General features: G+C 32.3%; 1 protein-coding gene across 3 annotated transcripts in view; it reads left to right on the top strand.

The window, feature by feature from the left end:
• LOC127136395 (terpene synthase 10) overlaps window positions 1-15598 on the top strand; it is a 60971-nt gene that overhangs the window by 20826 nt on the left and 24547 nt on the right. The window contains exon 7 of one of the 3 annotated variants that reach the window (XM_051062976.1): window positions 3148-3479. The exons of the other annotated variants lie outside the window; for them this stretch is intronic. Coding sequence (XP_050918933.1) covers window positions 3148-3453 — 306 coding nt within the window. The 3' untranslated portion in view covers window positions 3454-3479. Of the gene's footprint in view, window positions 1-3147; window positions 3480-15598 lie in introns of those variants that run through there. 3 annotated transcript variants of the gene reach the window in all.

The following is a 15598-nucleotide window of genomic DNA, read 5'->3' as shown; positions in this document are numbered from 1 at the left end:
GATATGGATCTGATAGACTGGTGGTATATGGACACTGGCTGTTCAAATCATCTTACTGGAAACAAGAAATGGCTGGTTGACTTTGACTCTGAAAAGAGGACAAAGATCAGATGTGCTGATGACAAATATCTTAATGCAGAAGGTATGGGAAATGTCAGAGTGACTCTGAACAATGGGAAAACAGCATTGATTCAGAACGTGTGGTATGTACCTGGCATCAGAAGCAATCTGATGAGTGTGGGACAATTAATTGAGAAAGGTTTTTCAGTTACCATGAAGGACAATCTTCTGAAGCTGTATGACTGCAATCAGAAGTTGATTATGGAGTCAGAACAGGGAAGGAATAGAACATTCAAGGTGAATGTCAGAACTGCAGACTCAGAATGTCTTAGTGCAACAAGTGCTGAGAAGGAGAGTGAGCTGTGGCACAGAAGATTTGGTCATTTGAATTTCAGAAGCTTAAAACATCTGAATTCAAAGAAGTTGGTACATGGAATTCCTGCAATTAAGAAGCCTGAAAAGTCATGCAAAGTTTGCATGGAAGGAAAACAACCACGATTGCCATTTGCGTCAGAAACTGCTCCAAGAGCAAAACATGCCTTGGGAGTTGTACATTCTGATGTGTGTGGTCCATTTCCAGTAGCATCGATTGGAGGGAATAAATACTTTGTGTTATTTGTTGATGAATTCACAAGAATGACATGGGTATCCCTTATTAAGTTTAAACACGAGGTGTTTGATGAATTCAAGAAGTTCAGAATGAAGGCTGAGAATCAGAGTGGTCAGAAGTTGAAGATTCTTAGAACTGACGGTGGAGGTGAGTATAACTCCAAAGAATTCCAGAAATTCTGTGAGGAGAATGGAATTGAGCATGAGGTTACTGCTCCTTATACCCCTCAACACAATGGTCTTGCTGAAAGAAGAAACCGCACTTTGCTTGATATGGTGAGAAGCATGCTAAAGGAGAAGAAACTTCCTCAGAAGCTCTGGGGAGAAGCTGTTGCCACTGCAACGTATGTACTCAACCGATATCCTACGAAGAAGTTGAAGGAAATAGTTCCAATACAGAAGTGGACTGGAGATAAGCAAAGTGTTAGTCATCTGAAGGTGTTTGGTTCTGTTTGCTATAAACATGTTCCAGAAGCCAGAAGACAGAAGCTGGATGATAGAAGCAAAGTGATGATTCTGATAGGGTACCACAGTACAGGTGCATACAAGCTCTATTGTCCAGAAACCAATAAAATTGAATTCAGCAGAGATGTGATTGTGAAGGAATCAGAAGTTTGGAATTGGGATAAGTCTCAATCTGATTCTGATGTTAGAACTTCTGAAGAAAGGTCAGAGTTCAGAATTTCTGAGGTTGGAGTAAATTCTGACGTTGATTCTGACTCTGATAGTGATCCAGAATCTGATGTTCCAGACTCTGATGTTCCAGACTCTGATGTTGCAGACTCTGATGTTGCAGACTCTGATGTTTCAGACTCTGATGATCCTGACTCTGATGACCCAGACTCTGATGGTAATCCAGATTCTGGTGGCAATTCAGACTTTGGAAATATGCCAGAACCTTCAGATGGTCAAAGTTCTGGAGGAAGTCAACCATCTGAAGGTAGAAACTCTGAAGTTGAAGACTCTGAACAAGTTCAGAGACCACAAAGAGTCAGAAACATCCCCAGAAGATATGCAGAATTTGACATGGTGCAAGACACTGAAGTAGACTCTGAAGGAGAAGTTATTCAGTGTGCCATGTTAGTAGACTCTGAACCCATAAGTACAGAAGAGGCTCTTAAGCAGAAGCTCTGGCTGAAGGCCATGAAAGAAGAACTTGATGCTATAGAGAGAAACAAGACTGGAAGTTCTGAACAAGAGATAGCCAAGTTCAAGAAAGTTCTGATGAATGAATTCGAAATGACTGATCTAGGCAAAATGACATACTTTCTAGGGATGGAGTTCAGATACTCTGAGAAAGGTATTATTTTGCATCAGCTCAAGTATGAATTAGAACTTCTGAAGAGATTTGATCTGAAGAATTGTAAGATTGTTGTTACTGCATGCCAAGCTGTGTGGATTCTGAATCTATTGCAGGATCTGAAGATTAAAGTAAACAAACCTCTGAAGCTGATGATTGACAACAAGTCTGCAATCAATCTTGCCAGAAACCCAGTGTTGCATGGGAGAAGCAAGCACATTGAGACCAAGTATCATTTTCTGAGACATCAAGTTCAGAGGGGAGTGTTAGAAGTTGTACACTGTAGCACTCAGAAGCAGTTGGCAGATGTTCTGACGAAAGCTATCAAGACTGATCAATTTCTCAGATTAAGGGATGGAATTGGTGTTACAAGTTTTGATGGAATATGAATTAAGGGATGGTATTAGATTTAATTATTAGATTTAATTATTAGATTTAATTCATATTTAAGTTTGTTAGATATTAGATTTAAATATTAGATTTGATTCATATTTAAGTTTGTTAGATATTAGATTTAAATATTAGATTTGATTCATATTTAAGTTTGTTAGAGGCTTATAAATAGGGTGTCAATCATTGTAACTTTTAATCCTTTTTGTAGCCATCATTCTCTGAATAAGAATATTTCCATTCATCATATATTCTACCTTGCACCAACAAATATTTCTTGTAAAAATATATATATATATATATATATATATATATATATATATAATATATATATATATATATATATATATATATAATATATATATGTGTGGTGTGTGTGTGTGTGTGTGTGTGTGTGATATTAAAAAAATATAGCACTACTTATTTGAAATTTGTAAAAATAAAAAAATTGAAATTCCAATTTGATAAATTAAATTTTAATAGAAATATATTATATATATATATATATATATATATATATATATATATATATATATATATTATATATATATATATATTATATATAATATATATATATATATATATATATATATATCCCAAAATTTATTTAAACCTTAATAAATAAAAATTAGAAAACTCCAATGTAAGAATTGAAAAGTTAAGGGATGAATAAACGTCTTAAAATAAGAAAATATTGAGTTTCAAAATCTCACATCTTTCATACTATAAAGACTAAAATTCAAATAATTCATGGGGTTTTAACTCAATCTATTTTATGTTATTTTTAGCGAGAAAATAATACCGGTGACGTTCCAAAGTCAATTCAATGCTACATGAATGAAACTGGGGTTTCCGAAATCGAAGCTCGTGAGTACGTAAAGTCCATGATATTTACAATATGGAAGAAGATGAATACAGAGGCTCATACTTCCTCTTTTTCTGAAAGTTTTAACGATACTATTATAAACCTAGCTAGAATGTCATTGTGCATGTACCAGCATGGAGATGGTCATACCATTCAAGATTCTAAAATTCAGAATCACGTCATGCCATTAATTTTTAATCCCATTCCTATTGTACATAGTATAAAATAAATTATCTATTTTATTTACAGGTTTAATGTAACTTGTCATTGAGTTAGTTAATATTGTTTTCTTTTACAAGTAGATATATACTCGTTCAACGTGACAAAATAAAGTTTCACACAACGTCTGTTCAAGTTACAGTCAACCAATGTTCCTTTAAATGGTGCGATATAGAAAGAACAAAAAACACTCAATTGGCCATATCTAGTGGTCACTCACTTGTGACTAGACTTATCTTTGGAAAATCGTTTATATCTACTTAGATATATACTAAATTTTATCTGTTTAAGTTACAGTCAACCAATTGGCCATATCTAGTGGTCACTCACTTGTGATTAGGCTTATCTTTGGAATATACAAATCTCAGCCCTACAGGAGTGGTATCTACTTAGATATATACTAAATTTTATTTATATCTGTTTGTTTTTTTAATACACACAATGTGATTGTAAACAGTATATTCTCATAATTTTAATTTTAATTTTTTTAGTGCATACATATGAGAATATAAACGATATATATTTTAATTTTAATTTTAATTTTAATTTTAATTTTAATTTTAATTATTTAAGTGATGAAAGATGTGATATATATATTTATGATTATGCTCTATTGTACTACCATACGTTTATAGATAGAAACTCCCATCAAATTCAATTGTACGTGGCTAAAAATTAAAAATAAACTCTAAAGAGATGGAGTCATAAAAGAGTCACACCAAAACAAAACAATAAATAAAGCTCGATGGAAAAATGAAAGATAACGTACGTAAGTTAATATTAGTGGAGTTAGTAGGAGTTAATATTAATGAAGTTAGTAAAAGTTATTATATACTTGAAGGATAAATTTCATAATAAAATAAATTGCTAAGAGTATAAATAATAGAAAAATCGGTTATTGAAAATACCTTTGTGCATATAACTCTAAATATTTTTAATATTACATAATATATAACAGTGAAAATAAATCATTAGGAAAGGAAGGAAAACACATATTAATAATCGGATGTTATTCTACGATCGATGCTAATAAGGTTTTGTCAAAATAATATTTTGTTAAATATATTAAAAGAAGGAACTATAGCCAGTGACGGAACCAGAACTTTTTAATAAATGGGACAATTTATATAAATATTTTTTCTATTTAATTTTAAATATTACATTTAGTTTTTGTATAACTTTTTATAAAATAGTTATATTTAATGATAAAATTAATATTATTGATCAAAATATATTTTTTAATTATAATTAACATATGTAAATTAAGATTTAATAAATAAAAATATAATATTGAATATATATTATATTAATACTCAAAAGTTATAATTATTTTGAGATTAGAAAAAAATGAAAATATTATATTTTGAGACAAAATTCCACATTAAATTTTGAAGATATTTATATTCGTAAAAATTATCAACAATTAAAATTTTAGCAGTTTTAAATATAACTTTTATGACAATATGCAAATTTTAAACTTTATATAAAAAATTTGATACTGCTATAATTTTAGAATTTTAAATTTTAATATAAGATGATATAATATTATTATTATTATATAATTAAAGAGAGCTACAAAAACAATATTAAAGAGATGTTAAAATTTGTGTCATTTTTACTGGATGAGTCATGTAATAGTCTTTATTTTAGATTAATTAAACTTACATTTAATATAAAATAACATGTACATGTTTTAATTAAAATGTATATACACTACGTCAAATAAGGGAAAAGAGGGCGCTTTTTTTGGCCTATAACAGCGTTTTAAAGCGCCCTCTAATCTGGCGCTGATATAGGTAAAGACAGCGCTTTTTTTCCTGGTGAAAGCGCTCTCTAAAGTGGCTCTTTAATCCCTTTAAGGGCCACTTTAGAGGGCGCTTTTTAAAGAAAGCGCCCTCTAAAGTGGAAACTTTTAAGGGTTTAGAGGGCGCTTTTACTGGAAAACGCCCTCTAAAGTGGAAATTTAAAGGGTTTATAGGGCGCTTATTTTGGAAAGCGCCCTCTAAAGTGGGTGGTTATTTAAATTTTTTTTTTTAAAAAGCGTTATATTTATTTATTTATTTTAGACAACCTGTATATTGAAGTAGTACACTTAAAACTGTATAATTTGAAGCCCTTTTTCACACATTGCATTCAACAAGCCTTATATACAACAATCCATACATATACAACAATCCACTTATATATAATCGTTTAACTTCTAAAGATTCTAAATATACAACCAATTCATAACTTAAAAAGAAATAAAACTAAGTAGCAAAAGCATCTCTGAGATGTATGTTTTTTTTTGCTAACCGCAGTCTTCTTAGCAACAACCTCTTTTTGTTCAATATCAATAACATGAACCTAAAATATCATAAAATTAGTTAGGTGAAGTATAAGATCAAGAATTAACATTTTCTATGCATAAATATCATATAATTGTGTTTATACCTTTTTTTTATGCAACTGACTCGATTTGCTGTAATAAAAGCCATTTTACCTATAATAAAGAAAACAATTAAAATCATTTGACCTGTACCTTTTTCACTAAGTTCTCTTTCTTTTCTTGGTTGGAATATGTTCTACATGTCTCTTAACAACACGGATGGTTGGATTGATCCAAATACCCTCATTATGTTCATTTCTAATATATGAATCATTTGATATAATATTCTCATCTTGATCATTTCTGGTAAACGATTCAATCTCAACATCAATATCACCTTGATCTCCAGTGTTTTCATCAATTACTTTGTTGGAAAAAAGAACTATAGACCATTTCGTACTTTTCAGATCATTGACATAGAACACTTGTCTAGCTTGAGAGGCTAGAATAAAAGACTCATCTTTGTATCCCACCCTATTAAGATCCACTTGCAAAAATCCTGACTTATCCATTCGAATGCCGTTATTATTTTCAACCCACTTGCAACCAAATATAGGAATCTGAAACATCTCATAATCAAACACCCAAATGTGCTCGATAACACCAAAATACGACAGATTTGCAAATTTGGGGTTTAAGTCCTTCACACTTGATATGTGCATTGCTTCAGCTAATAGAGCACAACATCTTTTTGGTCTCATATGTTCGATTGGGAAGAACATTATCTTCAGGAAGCATATCTTTCAAAAGGGCTAATAACTCTGTGAAACTTTTATCCGACCATCCATTGCCCGCCTTTAAGTTGTACAACTTTAATACCGCAGACAATCTTGTGAATTTAGTGCAACCATCATACAAAGGTTTCTTTGCATCACTTACCAACCTCTCAAACATTTCGGGACAATCCTTAAGATCTCCTTCAAGTGCTTCTGCAATCTCTTCAACTCGATCACAATCGTATGTATCTGCGCCACTATAGTTTGAGGCATAGGTCGTACTATCCCCCGGTTCAACATTCTCGTTACTTTTCTCACCATGCAAATTCCAACATGTATAACTTCGATCAATTCCATGCCTCATTAGATGCGATGTCAACTGAACTGCGTCAACCCGTTTCCCATAACAACAACCCAAGCAAGGACATATCATTCTACTGGGGTCTTCGGTGTGCGCAACGGCAAACTTAACGAATTCTGATACCCCATTCTCGTACTCTCTCGACAATCGATTGGAAGACATCCATGTATTATCCATTACTAATTAGAATAAACAAAAAACAATTTCAGAAGAGAAACCAAAAATGGGATGAGACAAAACAATTTCGCTTTATTGAGTTAGTCTTTGTGCAGGGCATTCATGTCTCCAACAACAACCCAAAACCAAAACAATTTTGGTTTATTGAGTTAGTTTCTCAATATTTTCAGATATCTCTGACTTCAATAGCATGAGAATGTATGAACCATGCATTAAGCATTAGTGGTATGCACTAATTTGTAGCATAGTTATATATCATCATATAGTTTTTACAAAAGATAAACATTGACTAGAAAATATATATGTAGAATTGTATAATGGTCTAACTGAAAGCTAACAGAAGAATAGTCGACTCTAATTTACTCTATCAAATAACATCCATACCTAAACTTCTTAAGTTACTAGCTACGCTATGTATGCTAGAATAAATACACTCATAAGCTGCATAGTGTACCTTTGATTGGTAGAAGGTGTTTTAGATATTGCTGCCTCCTTTTTCTAGATCGAGAAACAAATGGAACAGTTGGTGAAATTTAACCCATAATGCCTAGTCTCCATTGCTAGCATTGCAACACAATAATTATTATTGAGAATACTCAATAAATGTATGAACCAAGAAAAATGAAACCAAAAATGAACAATAGAGAACGTCAGAAGAGAAACCAAGTAATATGAAGATTAGAAAAATACCTATGGTGTCAAACTCGAACAGCTAACAACGAATTAATAGAAGGAGGAAACGTCGTAGATCTAACAGAGGTGGAAGGAGAACGCCTTAGAAGTAGCGAAAATCGTAGCAGTGAGAACCCTAACGTGAAAAAGAACGAAAATAACAGAGAGTGAAATAACAAAATGCGCGGTATGTTATAATTTTAATGTTTACTAAAGGGGACCTTAGAGGGCGCTTGTGGAAAAAAAGCGCCCTCTAAAGGGGGCCTAAGAGGGCGCTTATGAAAGCGCTCTCTAAGGCTTTCCAAAAGCGCTTTATAAACTGGAAATGTACATGGACTTATAGAGCGCTTTTTTAAAAGCGCCCTCTAAGGGTAACCTTAGAGGGCGCTTTCTAAAAAGCGCCCTGTATTGTTGTCCCTCTATCTCCTCCTTATTTTTTCGCTTCACCTTAGAGGGCGCTTTATTACAAAAGCGCCCTCTAAAGTGCGCTGTCTATTCCAGTTGTTCGCTCCTTATTTTTTCGCTTCACTTTAGAGTGCGCTTTTGTAATAAAGCGCCCTCTAAGGTGCGCTGTCTATTCCAGTTTTTGGCGTAATGATATTAATATAAAAAATAATATTAATCATAAACAAGTATTAAAAGATAATTGGGGCACTAACCCCCACTTCCTTGTACATCCCTCTGTCCCTAGCTATAGCATAAATCTGATGTCGATGGGAAGATAAGGACTCATCATCACCTCGACGGTCTATTCTCACCTTGTCAATAAGGAAATTTCTCCTTACCTTAGAATTGCATAACCTTCAAGCTTTTGACTATGACTTCCCTTTCTTAGCTTTCCCTCTCCCAATCCCTTGGCTGCCTCTTTTCTCCGAAATTCAAATTCCACATACAATAACCTAGCCTCCACCAAACTCCCCCTATTTATTTTACCCTAATTTTAAAATAGATTATTACACTTTTGGCTTAACTTTCCCAAATTCTTACCACTCCACCTCATCTTTTCAATGCATTTTAGTTTTCACCAAAACTCTTCAATTCTTATTTTTTTATTATTTTAATTAAATAAATATTTGATAAAAATTCTTTAAATTTCTATTTTTACTGTTTATTACTAAATAACTAAAATTATCTAATCATCTCGAATAATCCCAATAAATCTTATTTTATTCTTCCGCTCTCAAATTCTACACCCTAGGCAATTATTAAATTATTAAAATACTTATAAGCACCAAATAACACAAATAATTTAAATATATCAAATAACACATATAAATACGCTAATAATTAAACAAAATATTCAATAAAAAATCGGGTGTTACAACTCTCCCACTTAATAAGATTTTCGCCCTAGAAAATTACCTTGCGAAATAGATCTAGATAAGATTCCTTCATCCGGTTCTCTAGCTCCCACATCAAGCTCCCTTCAGCAGGTCCTCCCCAAATGATCTTCACTAGGACAATCTTTTTACCTCTGAGCTGCTTCACTTCTCGATCATCAATCCTTATAGGTAATGCCTCAACAGTTAGATTATACTTTACTTGCACATCCATTTGGGTTATATGAGAAGGATCGACACTACAAGAAAATTGTGTTTAGCATCGGCTTAAATCCTTCGCTAAAAGGAAAAAAATAGATGCTAAAGGGTGTTAGGGTCGACCTAGCGTCAAGGTTAGGGGCTGACACCTCAAAGCTGAAGACATTTTCTAAGGTGCCATCGACACAGGGCTAGTATCAGGTACAAAATCTATGGAGAACTCGACTTCTCATTCTGGCGGTGGATCAGTAATATCATCTGGAAACACATATGGAAAACATCTTAAACACTTGAGCTTCATCTTTCAAGAACCCTTTCCTCTTGTCTATCAGATATAAATTGAGGATCCTTCTCCTCCATGAACTCAGGAAATAACGCCATCTTGTTATAATAGTTGATATAAATATGATTTAACTCCAACCAATTCATACCTAAGATAACATCAAGTTGACTCAAGTATAAGAAAACTAAGTTGATTCCAAAGTCCCTACCATATATTGTGAAAGGGAAATTCAAACAAACTAAAGAGGTAGTCACCGACCCATTAGTTGGAGTATCGATAACCATATTATAATTCATAACAGACACCACAAGATTCAATCTTTTCACACAATCAACATATTTAAAGGAATGTGTCACATGGGTATCAATGACAATAATAAAAGAAACATCATTAATGAAATAAGTACCTTGAATAAGAATATCAAACTTTAAGGCCTCTACACCACTGAGACAAAATACTTTTCCACCAACTTTCATATCCCGAGTCTTCTTGGGTTTCTGACATTGTGTACTAATATGACCAATCTCCCTACAGTTGAAACAAACCATACCAACACTCTTGCATTCAATATCTTTATGTCATGTCTTCCCATATTTGAAGCATATTAATGCAGTATACTCTGAAGCATGATGACCAAGTACCCCACATTTGAAACACTTGATAGGAGCAGGAGAACCTCCCCCACTTTGATTCTTCCCACCATTATTCCTCTTTTGGAACCTCTATTTACCCTTACCATCTGGAACAACATACATTTTTATGTTCTCATTATCACTCTTCTTATCACTGAGACTTTTGTAATTAGTGGAGCTATCATGGATATCTTCATCATAGATTTGACACTTGTTAACCAACACAAAGAACTGACAAATTTCTTGATACCTAATAAATTGTTTGATCTCTGGGCAAAGTCCACTTTCAAACTTAATAAACTTGGACCCTTTAGCATCTACCCTCATTATAGTGGGGACAGAACCTAGACAATTCCTTAAACTTGGCAGCATAATCTGCAACGATCATGTTCCATTTCTTAAATTCGAGGAACTCGGTCTCCTTTTTGCTAAACACCTCAGCTGGGAAATATTTTTCCAAGAATGCAGCTCTGAACACAACCCAAGTAAATTAGTACCACTAGCTTCCAATCTCTATCTTATATTATCCCACTAGTATTCGGCATCCTCTGACAGCATGTGAGTACCATAAAATACCATATGAGTGTCTGTAGAAGCCACCGATCAAAAGATTTTCTCGATCTCTTGCAACCAAACTTGAGCACCCTCTGGGTTATATCTTCCCTTGAAGGTTGGCGGATTATTTCTCTGAAACATACATGATTCAACACCTTCAGCCTATGGATTTTGCTGAGCTTGGAAAACCCGTCCCATCACTTGGGCCAGAGATGTTACGGCATCAGCGATTGCATGATCATTTCTTCCATTCATTTCTTTGTACAACAACAAACAACTATTAGAAGAAACATTTCATAGACAATGTTCACACACTTGTCGCACACTAGGAAATAGGTAAAACCTCAAAACTTGGTTGGACGGACCGACCTGCTCTAATACAAGTATGTAACACCCTAAACCCCGATTCTTAATATAAAAGAGAATTTTCACAACTTAGGATGTTACTCGTAACACAACATGAAACTTCATGAATATTTTTCAAAAACTTCGCAACGGAACTTAAAATATCTCAAAACATAAAATAATTATTTAAAGGAGATTAGTCCAGAAATAAAACGCCACACACCAACTCAAAACAAATACTATGCTTTTTTCCTGATGTTACAAATTAGAGCATATAAAACTGACTAAAAGAGCGATTGATATAAAATAAATGAAGAACAACTCCAAGACCATCTTCCACTCACAAGCGACTACTCATGCTCAGTATTTGTACAACAATTGCATAAAGTCAACAAAAAAAACAAGAAAGGGGTGATTATACACCTTACGAATGATAACGGTGAAAATTAGCAGCATAATGGTAAATAACGATAATCCCAAATATATCATTCTCACAAAACACAATCATAACTCAAATAGTAATTCAATGTTAATGCCACCAACTCCTTCATCAATATGCATGTGGTATTGGGATTTTGGTGTCAAAGGTATGTTACTAATTGCTTATGTCTTTGGTTCCTCTTGAACCGTGTCTTTCTCTGGATGTGAGACCACCATGGTTCCTCTCTGAACCTGGCCATCATAGGACCGAAGTCCTACCTAACTCCAAAATATATGCATGCATGATCACTTAAAAAAACAAAACATGCAACTCAATAGACATCCAAACATCATCATCAAAATATCATCATCAACATATCATCATCAAAATATCATCATCAGAACATCATCAAAATAAGGTTTCACTCTTGAACAAAAATATTGACAATCACAGGCTATCACTATAATCCCTCCCGATTACTAATCTCCAAAAGTATAATTTTAGAATAATTATTTTTCATCTTAAAAAGAACAGTTATAGTATTACTCAACAACTCTAACTCATCAAAATACTCATAATTTCTCAAAATTTCATTATATTAGTGATAACTCAATAGAGTCCTCAAAAGGCTCGAAAACAACTCAACATCTCTCAAAAGTATTCAAAAGTACTCTAAGGACAACTATTTCACAAGTGATAATTCTAATAACTTTAAGGGTTAACAGTTTAACTCAATTTACTCTAAAGTTACCAAAAGGTCATCGACGTCAAAATTAATCAAAAATCTTTAAAAAACTTCCCGAACTCGATAACTACCGAAAAAGCCCCAAACCGCCCGTAACAAAAAATGTCATCGCTTCCCGCCGGTAACCCGCAATTGCTGCCACCCCCCCTTTTTTTTGGATGACCTCCGTGGCATGATTTTTTTCTTATTTCCAGCCAAGGCGACTCTGCCGCGCGCCCCCCTTCAAAACCCTAGATGAGGAACCATGCTTGATGCTCTTGATGAAAATCCCTACCTTGCCCAATAAATTTTAGAAAAATAAAACATACTTTTGCTATTTTGATTAGTGGTTAGATAAGTAATGAACATGTAAATACAAAGGTAAAAGCGCCAACAAAGAGGTGCTTGATGATCCCTACAAAAGCAAAAACCAAAGATGAGAGGGAGCTGGAGTAAGAGGTGACCTTGTTTGCGTGCAAGGATGCTAATGGTATGTGGGATCTTAGGGTCAAAAGTCAGGGGATGACATTGTCGAACAACTCTCTCTGAATATCCAATGTTGGTTTTTACAACTCTTTTTCCATTTCTCTATCAAAGACGTTGTTGCAACATTGACAAAGCATGACCTCAGAATCTTTGTGCTTACACCGATTCAAAAAGTTTATGAGTTCTTCGTCAACCTTAGGAAAAGCAACTTTAATTTTCTCCTCATATTCAGGTTCAAATCCCTCAGTGCTTTCAGCTATGTCCACCATGAATACGTTGGCGGACTCGACAAATATAGCCTCTTCAACTTTAGGACTAGGCTCTCCCTCTGGTCGAGCTTTTTCCTTTTCAGCAAATTTGACCATTCCATCCTTCAGCATGTTGTGAACAAAATCCCTGAAAAGCACACATTAAGGTTTTATGTTCAAGAAAATTATGAAATTACAAAAATACTTTTTTTACTTCTTTGTTATAAGGGAGGAGTTTTCAATACGGGTATTCCTTAGTAACTAGAAGCATAGTAAAACTCGAAGCATAGTAAAACTCGGGACATATGGTGGTTGAAGTCCCTCATAATTGTCATAGTAGGCCTTAGATAGGTCGATACGCTTGTTACCGATTATAAAGTAACCACCACTCCTAGCATCGACGCTGAAGTCGGGACCGGAGTTAAAATTCGACCTATGACTCCGCTAGTATTCATTGTCTTCGCCATACTAACAGTCATAATAACGGGTGGTTTAGATTCTAGAGCATCGTTTCGGGATCGAGAGGTGTTCTTTGGGTTTACCGTTACTGCTAAAATCCTACCACTCCTCAAAAGAGTGACCCCAGACATTAAAAATATTACCACTCCTCAACCGCATACGTTAACGCGCATTAGAAATCAATCGATGATAACCGAGTAAATAATACGACAGTTTCTTCTAAAGAGACAAATAATTTTTTCACACAAAAACATGTTTGTTCCACTGGACGGGCCAATTTGTTTGCAGGTGCCAATTTTTTTAAAATCAATTTTTTCCTACTTTTAAACAATGACTGGACTGCCATGTGTATTGTTTATGTCACATGCATTTTTTAATAATTTTTGGCCAACAATGTTAGATTTTATTTTTGAAATACTAAATTAATTTTTAATTTTAATTTTATTTTTATTTTGTAAATAATTCAAATTTGAAAATATCAAAAAGAGGAATTGAACCTAGAGATCTTTAAGCCACATTCTATGTCTTTGTCTCGAACCCAAAATCCCTTCAAAATCCCTTCGAATTAAATGGTAGTATTTTACCACTAAATCAAACAGTTTCTATATTTAATAATTTTAGTGATGAATACTTAACTTAATAATTCATAATAAACATTTATATTTACTTATTTCAAATAACACAAAAATAAATATTTATTTATTTTGAATAATACATAAATTTAAATATAAAATTAATAAAATATAAATCCTAAATATAATTAATCAAATAGAAATGAATTCATTAATATTTGATTGAATTACTATTAAATCTTTGATTATTATTTAGTTTTAATTAATTAACTACTTTAAAAAATTAATTGATTATTTGATTTGAAATAATTAAATATTTTAATAATTAATTAAATTATAATTAAATTAACTGATTATTATTTAATTTGAATTAATTTTAAATAATTAAATATTTAAAATATGATTTACATTTTATCAAGTAAGACACAAATAAATATTTACATATTTTCAAAAAAATTATTTTAAATTCAGAATTTTTTAATATTACATTGGTAACAAAGACGTTGGACGCGACTAAAAGGTTCTTAGATCAATTCCTTCTAGAAACATTTTTTATATATTTTTAAATCTGTATTGTTTAAAAATAAAAACCAATTTAATATTTAAGAAATAAATAATAAATAATAAAATTTAACATAGTTGTTCACGTAATTATTAAAAAATGTATGTGGTATAAATAATACACATAGCGGTCTAGTCACAATTTAAAAGTAAAAAAAAAACTGATTTTACAAAAAATATTAATAGAAAGATTAACATGATCTAAAGAGATTAAATAAGATCTTTTATATTCTTGAGGATTAATTTAGATTATATAGTTTTTATGAGGAACAATGTGACTAAAGTGAATACAAATATCTTCATTGTCATGTTGATCGTAAGTAAATTTAAAATCTAACAAATTATAGAACCAAATTGCTACTTCAATATTTACTATATAGTATGTATTAACTTATGATATAAATACTATTTGAGAGGCGATTGAAATATAAGGCTGAGAAAACTTTAAAATAAGATAGCTTATCATATCTAAAAAATATTGAGAATTGAGATTTAAAATTTTGAAATTCTAAATTTTTTTTTATCAAAAAGGTTTGAATGAACACATGATTGCAATCGTTTGATACTATTAGGATGCAGACACACACGTCATTAAAGATCTTACCGCAATTAACGTGCAAGTATTGTGAACCATATATTAATTCTATGGTTCCTCAAACATTTCCTTGTTGTTTTTATGAGCAAACAAAGACGTGCTAATTTTGTTTAAAGATAATTCAAGAACATGGTTGTTGTGCTTCATGAGGCTTCACATCAAGCTTGTTTTATATAGAAAAATGTTATTCATACACCAAACCATACACTATACCGTATTTTACTGTTCACCAATACGGTGAACAGTAAAATATTATAATAATAAAATATTATTTTATAAAAATATATAAATAAATAAAAAATTATTTTTTTATTTAAGAGTAGCGTGTGATTAATCAATTTTATAACTTCATTAACGAATATTTAATATTTTATTAACCAACTTTGTTTTACAACTAAAAATTATTTTTATAGCTGGATGTTAATTAACCAACTTCGTTAAC

The sequence above is a fragment of the Lathyrus oleraceus genome, chromosome 1, assembly GCF_024323335.1.
Source record: "Lathyrus oleraceus cultivar Zhongwan6 chromosome 1, CAAS_Psat_ZW6_1.0, whole genome shotgun sequence".
Classification (NCBI taxonomy): Eukaryota; Viridiplantae; Streptophyta; class Magnoliopsida; order Fabales; family Fabaceae; genus Lathyrus; species Lathyrus oleraceus.
Note: the sequence above shows the minus strand (reverse complement) of the source record. Positions and strands in the feature narration are given on the sequence as shown.